A 12,922-nucleotide genomic window follows, 5' to 3' on the forward strand; every position below is an offset into this window, starting at 1 on the left:
GTGGTTCATTAGTACTGTCAGGACAGAGGGGGCACGGTGTAGTGTGGGTAGACCAGAGGGTTGTTGTGATGTGGGAGTATAGGGCAGAGGTGCCACACAGCTTGGCACCTTTCTTCCACTGCTCCAAAACCAAGACTCTCCCTAGTACTGCCACACCCCTCCCACTCTTATAAAGCCCTGTCTCAGTGCTACCAAACACCGAGACTGCCCATGTCAGTGCTCCCACATACTGCAGCTGCCTTCCCATTAGTGGATTAAGCAAACACTTGATGAGATGAGGCTTGATAAAAATTATTAAGGTTCTTTATTTCAGTGCCTGAACAGAGCAACAACTATGATCAAATTCACTTAGTTCAATAAATATAATCTATTTCACGTAATGATACAAAATAACATGCCACCTTTCCACACATCAGTAGGTTGTCTTACTTGACCTAACAACATATCTTCTCATTTTTCCTCGAACATTTCAGGCATTCTGAGTCTGTGTAAAGGTTTCGTAACTCTCCGTTTGATGCCTCACTGCCCTCGCAGCCATCCTGTTTTCCAGAAAACCTGTCTCTTCCTCTCTTTTATCTCCCATCTGTTCACTGACAGCGATCAAAGGATCTTCCAGCTCAATGAGTGTGAGGTGTTCTTTGATTATCTGGACATGCTAACAAATTGGTTATTGTTTAGTCTCTGGGAAACAGCTTTTATTTAGCATATTAACCATCTTTGTCTTAAACTTTTGAGAATATAGATTAATTTTTAAAAAACATTAAAAGTTGTTCTTTTTTTCCAAATCCTTTTTGTGGAAACATGGCCAAATATCTTGAAACATGATACTTGATATATGATACTGTTGGATAGTTTTATCTTGATAGGTTGCTTAAAGCATGCCACCTTTTCACACATCCGTTCCCAGGTCCTGCAGATACCCTATATAGTATTCAATCTGGCCGCTAACTTCTGCCAGCGATGGTACATTGCCATCTTGCAGGGAGGGTGCTTTGCAGTGCCCTCCTTGTATCCACCCCACGCAGCAGTACATCTGTTTCAGCAGCCATCAAGCAGGGGATTAAATGATGACTTTGGACTTCTTGACGTTGAATTGGAGAACGTTGTAACTTATCCAATTATCCAAGACTCTGGGGGCGATTTTAACCTTACCCGCCCAGTGCAAACCAGGCAGGTAGGTAGTTAAAATGCCCTGAGTTATTTACCCACCCAGGAACTGCCAGTGTCCCACCATCTGAGATTTTAACACACTGAGCAGGTGGCTAGGACACTCACCCAAAGCCAGTGGGGTCCTTCTTTACATATGCATGTCAGGTACCGATGGCAGAATTTTAATGCAGGCCTGGGGAAGCCACTGCGGCCTTGCTGCCTGGGCAACCTGGGACAGGACGACCAGCCCCAGAAGAGGCTGTGGGGCCAGGAGTAGCAGCAGCACTACTCGGAGCCCCACAAGGAAAGTTTAGGCTTCCCCTGCCCCGGACTCCACCAACATACTTCATTCCCTACTGGCATGTGGGCATTTTCCTATGTTCTAAGGGCATTTTCCAAGTCCTACACATACATGCTAGCACTAATGACAAGATAGATTCTTCCCTCCTGTGAGACCCATTGAGATTACATTGATCTCTTTGCTTGGGCATGCTGCCTTTATCTTGAAAGCTTTCACTTTAACCATAAGTTCATGACGCACTCTATCAGCATGCATTCTGAGAGTCAATGTGTAACATATCAACCATATTACCAGCATCTTTGAGGAATTCTATGAAATCTTGTGGCATAACTTACCTTTCATAAAACTACATTGACCTCGCTACGTAAATTCACAAAGTTAAAAGCGTAAAATGCCATCAAGTTGGTTGGTCACATTACAGTACACTTCTGTGCTTATTAAAATGTCAACTTTTACTTTTTGGCTTTACATCCATCAAACATTTTGCAAAAACGGGATTTTTTTTCTCACAATTTCCCAATACTCATTAAAATTGTGATTTAGACAAATAATCCTCATTAGCGTACTCTGCCTAGCTAGTGTCACTTGCAATGGCACAATGTAGCAAGAAGGCAGCCAATGGGATAGAAATTGGTATGCGCTGCACCTGTTTTGGGCGTAAAATAAGAGCATATCATACCAATTTAGCAGTGGGGCAGCCAGGCATTGGCCCCACTGCTAAATTTGTGAGACCTTTTTTTAGGCATTCAGGACTCCTAAAATGGGTGTTGGGCTCCTTAAATATGTAAATTGGAGGCGTAATGTCTAAAGGACTCCACCCAGAAATTAATCGGCTGCCACACTCAGGATTATTCAGTGGCCCCCGCAGCAGACAATGCAAGGCAAGATATATTTTTAAAAATCTTTCCTGTGGAGCCAGGAGGAGCAAAAATGTTCCTCCGACTCCACAAGAGCCACAATGCCACCCCCGCCCTTTGTAGCCTGCTCCAATCACTTAATCCTGGGACTTACACTCCATCCCTGGTCTTACCTGAGGGTCGCTGCTGGCGAGGCAGGTGACTCAACATTGATCTCTTCGCTCGGGTGTGCTGTATTTGGATCAGCCCCGGCAGCTCCTGCCGATTATTGTGACGAGGTCCGAGGGCTAATTTCTATCCATTCTTGGGCCGCTCGGTTCGGGCGGTGCTTATCGCACCTTGCTGAGCCTAGGCTGGACGATGGGCCCAGTTTAAAATTTACCCCAATGGCCTAGATTTTGCGGTCAGCAGTGAAGTGACGGCGCTCGGCAATGACCTTGAAAAAAGCTGCCCACAAAGATCTAACGATCTCTCTGGTTCGGCACCAAGTCTAGGGGACCGCCAGCATTCAGTAACAGTGAAGTCATCAAGTTGGCGAAGCAGCCAATCACATTGAAGAATTCTCACAGGCAGCCAATAAAATGGCCAGAAAAAGCAGTAAACCTGAGGATTGGGGGCAGTTTAGGATTCAGCAAAGGAGGACAAAAGGATTAATTAAGAGGGGGAAAATAGAGTATGAGAGTAAGCTTGCAGGGAACATAAAAACTGACTGTAAAAGCTTCTATAGATATGTGAAGAGAAAAAGATTGGTGAAGTCAAGCGTAGGTCCCTTGCAGTCAGAATCAGGGGAATTTATAATGGGGAACAAAGAAATGGCTGACCAATTAAATACATACTTTGGTTCTGTCTTCACAAAGGAGGACACAAATAACCTCCCAGAGATGTCGGGGAACATAGGGTCTAATGAGAGGGAGGAATTGAATGAAATCAGTATTTGTAGGGAAATGGTGTTAGGGAAATTGACGGGATTGAAGGCCGATAAATCCCCATGGCCTGATAATCTACATCCTAGGGTACTTAAGGAAGTGGCCCTAGAAATAGTAGATGCATTGCTGGTCATCTTCCAAAATTCTATAGACTCTGGCACAGTTCCCATGGATTGGAGGGTCGCTAATGTTACCCCACTCTTTAAAAAAGGTGGTAGGGAGAAAATGGGGAATTATAGACCGGTAAGCCTGACATCGGTAGTGGGGAAAATGCTAGAGTCCATTAAAAAGATTTAATAGCAGAGCACTTGGAAAAGAGTGACAGGATCGGACAAAGTCAACATGGATTTACAAAAGGTAAATCGTGCTTGACTAATCTACTGGAATTTTTTGAGGATGTAACTGGTAGAATAGATAAGGGAGAACCAGTGGATGTGGTGTATTTGGACTTTCAGAAGGCTTTCGATAAGGTCCCGCATAAGAGATTAGCGTGCAAAGTTAAAGCACATGGGATTGGGAGTAAGGTACTGACTTGGATAGAGAACTGGTTGGCAGACAGGAAGCAAAGAGTTGGAATAAACGGGTCTTTTTCCGAGTGGCAGGCAGTGACTAGTGGGGTACCGTAGGGATCAGTGCTAGGACCCCAGCTATTCACAATATATATAAATGATCTAGACGAGGGAACTAGATGTAATATCTCCAAGTTTGCAGACGACACAAAGCTGGGTGGACGTGTGTGCTGTGAGGAGGATGCAGAGAAACTCCAGTATGATTTGGACAGGTTGGGTGATTGGGCAGATGCATGGCAGATGCAGTATAATGTGGATAAATGCGAGTTTATCCACTTTGGTGGCAAAAACAGGAAGGCAGATGATTATCTGAATGGCAATAGATTGGGAGAAAGGGAAGTGCAGCGAGACTTGGGTGTCCTTGTACACCAGTTGCTGAAGGTAAGCATGCAGGTGCAGCAGGCGGTTAAGAAGGCAAATGGTATGTTGGCCTTCATAGCGAGAGGATTCGAGTACAGGAGCAAGGATGTCTTGCTGCAGTTGTACAGGGCCTTAGTGAGACCACACCTTGAGTATTGTGTGCAGTTTTAGTCTCCTTATCTGAGGATGTTCTTGCCATGGAGGGAGTGCAGCGAAGATTCACCAGACTGATACCTGGGTTGGTAGGAATGACATATGAAAAGAGATTGGGTCGATTAGGCTTATATTCGCTAGAGTTTAGAAGAATGAGAGGGGATCTCATTGAAACTTATAAAATTCTAACAGGACTGGGGCGGTGGCATAGTGGTTAGCACTGTTGCCTCACAGCACCAGGGACCCGGGTTCGAATCCGGCCTCGGGTGACTGTCTGTGTGGAGTTTGCACATTCTCCCCGTGTTTGCGTGGGTTTGCGTGCAAAAAAAAGCACCAGACCGGAAGATTGGGGGCAGTACAGGATACAGCAAAAGAGGACAAAGGGATTAATCAGGAAGGGGAAAATAGAATACGAAAGTAAACTTGCAGCAAACATAAAGACAGACTGCAAAAGCTTTTATCGGTATATCAGGAGGAAAAGACTGGTAAAATCCCAAGTCGGTCCCTTGCAGTCCGATTCGGGAGAATATATAATGGAGAATAAGGAAATGGCAGACCAATTAAACTCATACTTTGGCTCTGTATTCACAAAGGAGGACACAAATAACCTCCCAGGAATATCGGCAAACATAGGGACTAATGAGAGGGAGGAGCTGACAGAAATTAGTATCTCTAGGGATATGGTGTTGGGTAAGTTGAGGGGACTGAAGGCCGACAAATCCCCGGGGCCTGATAAACTACATCCTAGGGTACTTAAGGAGGTGGCCCTGGAGATAGCAGATGCTCTAAGGATCATCTTCCGGAACTCCATTGACTCGGGAACAGTACCCGTGGATTGGAGGGTAGCTAATGTTACCCCAATATTTAAAAAGGGGGGTAGAGAGAAAGCAGGGAATTATAGACCAGTAAGCCTTACATCGGTTGTGGGCAAAATGCTAGAGTCCATTATTAAGGATAAAATAGCGGAGCACTTGACAAATGGGGAAAGGATCGGACAGAGTCAACATGGATTTACAAAGGGTAAATCGTGTTTGACTAATCTGCTGGAATTTTTTGAGGAAGTAACTGGTAAAATAGATGGGGGAGAGCCAGTGGATGTGGTGTACCTTGACTTCCAGAAAGCCTTCGATAAGGTTCCACACAAAAGATTATCATGCAAAATTAAGGCTCATGGGATTGGGGGCAAAGTATTAACGTGGATAGAGAACTGGCTGGCGGATAGAAAACAGAGAGTTGGAATAAACGGCTCGTTTTCGGAGTGGCAGGCAGTGACCAGCGGGTGCCGCAAGGATCTGTCCTGGGACCCCAGCTGTTCACAATATATATAAATGATCTGGATCAGGGAATTGGATGCAATATTTCCAAATTCGCTGACGACACTAAACTAGGAGGAGGGGTGGGCTCTGATGAGGATGTCAGGAGGCTACAGTGCGATTTGGACAGGTTGGGGGAATGGGCGGATACGTGGCAGATGCACTATAATGTGGATAAATGCGAGGTTATCCACTTTGGGGGTAAAAACAGGAGGGTAGATTATTATCTAAATGGCAATAGATTGGGAGATGGGGAAGTGCAGAGGGACCTGGGTGTTCTTGTGCACCAGTCACTGAAGGAGAGCATGCAGGTGCAACAGGCGATTAAGAAGGCAAATGGTATGTTGGCCTTCATATCAAGGGGGTTCGAGTATAGGAATAGGGATACCTTACTACAGCTGTACAAGGTGCTGGTGAGACCGCATCTGGAGTATTGTGTACAGTTTTGGTCGCCCCATCTGCGGAAGGATGTTCTTGCCATGGAAAGAGTGCAACGGCGATTCACCAGGCTGATACCTGGAATGGCGGGAATGACCTACGAAGAGAGATTAAATAGTTTGGGCTTGTACTCACTGGAGTTTAGAAGATTGAGAGGGGATCTCATCGAAACATATAAAATTATGGCAGGCCTGGACAGGCTGAATTCAGAGAGAATGTTTCCAATGGCCGGGGAGCACAGAACCAGGGGCCACAGTCTAAAAATAGCGGGCAAATCATTTAAAACAGAGATGAGGAAGAATTTCTTCACTCAAAGAGTGGTGAGCCTGTGGAATTCCCTGCCACAGGGGGCTGTGAAGGCTAATTCAATAAATATTTTCAAGAGAGAATTGGATATATTTCTGAAGGCTAAGGGGATTAAGGGTTACGGAGAAAAGGCGGGGACGGGGTACTGAACTGGTAAGATCAGCTATGATCTCAGACGAAGATCAGCCATGATCTCATTGAATGGCGGAGCAGGCTCGAAGGGCCGAATGGCCTACTCCTGTTCCTATCTCTATGTTTCTATGTTTTCTCCAGGTGCTCCGGTTTCCTCCCACAGTCCAAAGATGTGCGGGTTAGGTTGATTGGCTATGATAAATTGACCCTTAGTGTTAGGGGGATTAAATACATGGGGTTATGGGGATAGGGTGGGATATGTGTTGGTGTTGGTGTAGGGGTTACGGGAATCGGGTGGGATATGTGTCGGTGCAGACTCGATGGGCCGAAATGGCCTCTATCTGCACTGTGGGGTTTCTGTGATTCTGTGACTGGACAGACTAGATGCAGGAAGGATGTTCCTGATGGTGGGGGAATCCACAACCAGGGGTCATAGTCTAAAGATAAGGGGTAAGCCATTTAGGACTGAGATGAGGAGGCATTTCTTCACCCAGAGAGTGGTGAACCTGTGGAATTCTCTACCACAGAAGGCAGTTGAGGCCAATTCATTAAATATATTCAAGAAGGAGTTAGATATATTTTTAAAGGCTAAAGGGATCAAGGGATATGGGGAGAAAGCAAGGACAGGGTACTGAATTTGGATGATCAGCCATGATCTCATTAAATGGTGGAACAGGCTCGAGGGGCCGAATGGCCTCCTCCTGCTCCTATCTTTTATGTTTCTAAATCAGGAAGTGAAATGCACTGATTTTTCTTCACTTTTTAATCAATTTACAGAGAGTGAAATAAAGATTGGGCCATACACATGGGATACACATGGGCTGAAATATTATAAACAAACTTTTAAAAAAATTGTTTTTTATTATATTAAAAAATCTATGGAATTTTTATCATAATGGAAAAATTTGACATTCCTCAAATATAAAATTAGTTTTTCAGGACCAGAACGGTTGTTCGGCATTAATTATGACTCAGTACACTATTAAAACCCCAGTTACATCTCATTCAACGTTTTGGGGGGCTTTTAACAGCGATATTCCAGCGTAAAACGGGAAGTTTTCATCAGTTCAGTGATTTCAATTGATTGCCAGTTCCGGGAAGTTCAGCAGCGCCCCCTGTGGAGAGGCAGAGAATGACAGACAGCAACCTCTGGATTTCCATGTTTAACTGCGCATGTGCGTACTCCAGAAGTTGCTGTCGGATTCAAAGTTGTAATGACAGCGAACGCTGACAGTTTTGCCGTCATTACAACCGCAAATTCCAGGCCAATGTGTTCAGAAATGACCTTCCCTCTACCTGACCCCATTGTGAGCAACCAAGGTAACTATCCCTGCTTTTTATATCAAAGCCTGGAACTGATATAAAATTGATATATTACATGTGACATTGGAAAAGTATCTTATCATTCCTGAATTCTGTTTGTAAACATTTAACGTATGGTAATATGAAGCAACAGAATGTTGATCATTGTATCATTGTATAATCACATTTTTCTCTTTTACAGAATAAACAGTTTCACAAAATTCCACTGCATAGTTTAACACATTAAATCAAAAATGCACATACGGGGAAGTTCTTATGCTATTGAATTAATATTTTACCTGCTTAATGCTAAAATATCAGACAATACTGTATTACCAGCAAGGCAACCCTTAAAGGCAGGGGTTACGGGATAGCAAGCAGGAGTGGTTGATTGTCCTCGCGCTACTGTTGGAACACTTAGTTTCATGGTAATGCCTCTCCTGCTGCCCTAGCTGAGATTAGGCAGCTCAATGCAAACCAGGGATCAAACGTGAAACCTTCCTGGTATTTATCGCTCAGTTACTCATTATGCAAACCCACTGAGCCACTGGTCTAGCTAATTAATAGTGAAGTACATTGGTTGAAATCATTTATTGATGCATCCAAAGCAGTATCATTTGTTGGTATGATTGAACACTTACAGATTAATCAAAATTCTACAGGTTCAACTTGTTTCACTTATAAAAGGGGAAACCAGTGTTTTCTTGTTTTATGTATTGACAATAAATTAAAGCATTCAACCACAAATAAATAGGTTGCAAACTTTGGCATGAAGTACGGGACATAATTTTATATTTACTTGAAAAACAGCACATTTGTAATAATACAACAGAAATCAACATATCACCAAACAAAATCACTGCCGAGATTCTCATATTTTACAATGTGTTTGGACTGAACACTGGAGATTGACTCCAGATTGACTGGAGATCCAAAATTGGCGCAGTGGCAGGAAACGAAGGGTAATGGTCGACAGGTGTTTTTTGTGACTGGAAAGCTGTTTCCAGTGGGGATCCTGCAGAGCTCAGTACTAGGTTCCTTGCTTTTCGCAGTTAGATATCAATAATTTAGACTTAAATGTAGGGGGCATGATTAAAAAGTTTGCAGATGATACAAAAATTGACCATGTGTTTGATAGTGAGGAAGAAAGCAGTGGACTGCAGGAAGATATCACTGGACTGGTCAGGTGGGCAGAAAAGTGGCAAATGGAATTCAATCCGGAGAAGTGTGAGGTAATGCATTTAAGGAGGGCAAACAAGGCAAGGGAATACACAATGAATGGTAGGATACTGAAAAGTGTAGAGGAACAGAGGGACCTTGGAGTGCATATCCACAGATCCCTGAAGGTAACAGGACAGCTAGAAAAGACGGTTAAGAAGGCATACGGGATACTTTTTTTTTTAATAGCTGAGGCATAGAATATAAGAGCAGGGAGTTTATGCTAGAACTGTATAAAATACTAGTTAGGCCATGGCTAGAGTACTGTGTACAGTTCTGGTCACCACATTACAGAAAGGATGTGATAGTACTAGAGAGGGTACAGAGGAGATTTACAAGGATGTTGCCAGGACTGGAGAATTTTAGCTATGAGGAAAGATTGGATAGACTGGGGTTGTTTTCTTTGGAACAGAGGAGGCTGAGGGGAGACTTAATTGAGGTGTATAAAATTATGAGGGGCCTAGATAGAGTGGATAGGAAGCACCTATTTTCCTTAGAAGGCAGGTCAATAACCAGGGGGCATAGATTTAAAGCAATTGGTGGAAGGATTAGAGGGGAGTTGAGGAGAAGTTTTTTCACCCAGAGGGTGGTGGGGGCAGAAACCCTAACCACATTTAAAAAGTACTTGGATATGCACTTCAAGTGTTGTAACCTACAAGGCTACAGACCAAGAACTGGAAAGTGAGATTAGGCTGGATAGCTCCTTTCCGGCCAATGCAGACATGATGGGCCGAATGGCCTCTTTCTGTGGCGTAAATTTCTATGATTCTATGATATGACTGACAGTCTCATTGAAGGAGACTGTAATATTGTATATAGATGAATTTGAAGGCATGCAGTAAAACATCTCCTTTCCATGGCTGCACTCTTGGGGAAACAAGACAGCCATCACAAATCCAACAACCATCACCAATATACCAGTGATAAGGATCATACAAGACTGAATGCTGTCCCAATGATACCATGACTCTTCAGAGAGTTTTAGATAGCATGCCGTTGGAATGATGAAAACCAATGGAGTAGCACCAATCACCCCCTGTGAAAATAAAATAAAATGATAAAATTGAAGGACTTTTTACTGAGTTGTTTCTTTTCACATTTCTTTTACAGTCAAAATATAAAGTTCTTGTAAAATAACGGTGAAAAAGTGTGATTTTACATTTTAAAATTTACATTCCTTTTTCATTTTTAATCACTTTTTCCCGACGCTAAATATTCCTGGGGATTTAAATTAATCTTGGGGTGGTAATGCAAAGTGGGAGATAATGAATTGGCAGCCCATTTTGCACTCCGTCCGAATTTCTTTTCCATTGAAGTCAATTGCGGAATGCAAAACGGGCTGCCGATTCACTATTGTCCATTTTGCACAACCGCCCAAGGTGAATTTTTACCCCCTTGCCTCCATATATTATCTTGTGGGAGAAACCAAGAGACATACGGGCATGGGATACATTATTGACAGACTATTGACAAAGGTCTAGTTTGAAATTGAGAGCAAATTTTAGTCAAAAGTCCCAAGGGCAGTGAGGTTCTTTTATGAACTAGTCTAGTCACTCAAAGGAGAAGGAAAGTCTGGGAGGATTCCTTTCTGTTCAAAGTGCTCCCCTTCCAGATGTGCATAGTGTAAAATATTTGTATTAATGTTCTAGGTGACATTATATCTATTAAAAATGTGGCCTAATTGTCCCTATCCCTTCATCAATCTGGACAGCAAGTGTTGTTCTTCAAGTTTTGACTCTGACATGTACTAAATGAACTGTTTTATGAACATATGACTCCCCTACAGATGTTATTGGTAATGGATTCTCAAATCTAATCTAGAAATGGGACAGAATCTTGGGGATAATGGACAACATGGATTCATGACAACAGAACCTTTGTCTCTATTTTAGTAATAAATTGCAAATATCTTCCCATTACAATCTTGGATACTCTGAGTATTGCTCCTTCTCAATGCATAGTGATGTTAATTGTCAGTGATGACCTTTTGGGACTCACTTAAATTACCAAAGAAAATAATTCCTGAACTAAGACGTTCAAGCTGGGGGAGTAAAAAAAATGTAGGAGTGGTAGGGGATAGATACTGTTCTCTGCAGCTGAGAGCATGAGTCCCGAAGGCTGTGTTGCCTGCTCGGTGCCAGGGTTAAGGACATCTCTTCTAGGCTGGAGAGGAACTTGGAGTGGGAGGGGGAAGATCCAGTTGTCATGGTCCACGTAGGTACCAATGACATAGGTAGGACAAAGAAAGAGGTTCTGCTAAGGGAGTATGAGCAGCTAGGGGCTAAATTAGAAAACAGAACCACAAAGGTAATAACCTCTGGAGTATTAGAGTCAGAGTAGGGAAAAATGGTATAAAGACAAAATTAAAAGCTCTTCATCTGAATGCATGCAGCATTCGTAACAAGATAGACGGCACAAATAGAAATAAATGGGTATGATCTGATAGCCATTACAGAAACGTGGTTGCAAGGTGACCAAGGCTGGGAACTGAATATTCAGGGGTATTTGATATTTCAGAAGGATAGGCAGAAAGGAAAAGGAGGTGGGGTAGCTCTGTTAATAAAGGATGAGATCAGTGCAGTAGTGAGAAATGATATTGGCTCAGAAGATCAAGGTGTAGAATCAGTTTGGGTGGAGATAAGAAATAATAAGGGAAAGAAGTCACTGGTGGGAGTAGTCTATAGGCCCCCTAACAGTAGCTACACTGTAGGACAGAGTATAAAGCAAGAAATAATGGAGGCTTGTAAGAAAGGTACTGCAATAATCATGGGTGATTTTAATCTTCATATAGATTGGACAAATCAAATTGGCAAAGGTAGCCTTGAGGACGAGTTCATAGAGTGCATTTGGGATGTTTTCTTAGAACAATATGTTGTGGAACCAACCAGGGAGCATGCTATTTTAGATCTGGTATTGTGTAAGAACATAAGAAATAAGAGCAGGAGTAGGCCATACGGCCCCTTGAGCCTGCTCCGCCATTCAATAAGATCATGGCTGATCTTCGACCTCAACTCCACTTTCCTGCTCCATCTCCGTATCCCTTGATTCCCCTAGAGTCCAAAAATCTATCTATCTCAGCCTTGAATATACTCAAAGACTCAGCATTCACAGCCCACTGGGGCAGAGAATTCCAAAGATTCACAACCCCCTGAGTGAAGAAATTCCTCCTCATTGTAGTCTTAAATGGCCGACCCCTTACCCTGAGACTATGCCCCCTAGCTCTAGACACTCCGTCCAGGGGAAACGACCTCTCAGTATCTATCCTGTCAATCCCCTTCAGAATCTTGTATGTTTCAATGAGATCACCTCTCATTCTTCTAAACTCCAGAGAGTATAGGCCCATTCTACACAATCTCTCATCATAGGACAGTCCACTCATCCCAGGAATCCCAGGTGTAATGAGATAGGATTAATTAATGATCTCATAGTAAAGGATCCTCTAGGGAAGAGTGATCATAGCATGTTAGAATTTCAAATTCAGTTTGAGGGTGAGAAACTTGGGTCTCAAACTAGTGTCCTGAATTTAAATAAAGGCAATTACAAAGGTATGAAGACAGAGTTGGCTAAAGTGGACTGGGAAAATAGATTAAAGGGTAAGACGGTACATAAGCAGTGCCAGACATTTAAGGAGATATTTCATAACTCTCAGCAAAGGTATATTCCAGTGAGAAAGAAAGGCTGTATGAAAAGAATGAACCATCCATGGCTAACTAAGGAAGTTAAGAATGGTATCAAATTGAAAACAAAGGCATACAATGTTGCAAAGATTAGTGGTAGGCCAGAGGATTGGGACATTTTTTAGAAACCAGCAAAGGACGACTAAAAAAATAATAAAGAGCGAGAAGATAGATTATGAGAGTAAACTAGCAAGAAATATAAAAAACAGGCAGTAAGAGCT

The 12,922-nt window shown here is 42.9% G+C and overlaps 1 protein-coding gene across 5 annotated transcripts in view; it reads right to left on the bottom strand.

The window, feature by feature from the left end:
• Positions 1 to 287: 287 nt before the first annotated feature.
• slc38a11 (solute carrier family 38 member 11) overlaps positions 288 to 12,922 on the bottom strand; it is a 175,573-nt gene continuing 162,938 nt past the window's right edge. For 4 of the 5 annotated variants that reach the window (XM_085986439.1, XM_085986437.1, XM_085986441.1 and 1 more), the window contains one exon: positions 8,577 to 10,060. In XM_085986439.1, the coding sequence (XP_085842565.1) occupies positions 9,785 to 10,060 (276 nt within the window). In that variant the 3' untranslated portion in view covers positions 8,577 to 9,784. Of the gene's footprint in view, positions 656 to 8,576; positions 10,061 to 12,922 lie in introns of those variants that run through there. The other variant, XM_085986438.1, reaches the window with a different exon arrangement.

Source organism: Somniosus microcephalus, chromosome 4, assembly GCF_052327205.1.
Source record: "Somniosus microcephalus isolate GS21.2 chromosome 4, FLI_Smic_1.0, whole genome shotgun sequence".
Lineage (NCBI taxonomy): Eukaryota > Metazoa > Chordata > Chondrichthyes > Squaliformes > Somniosidae > Somniosus > Somniosus microcephalus.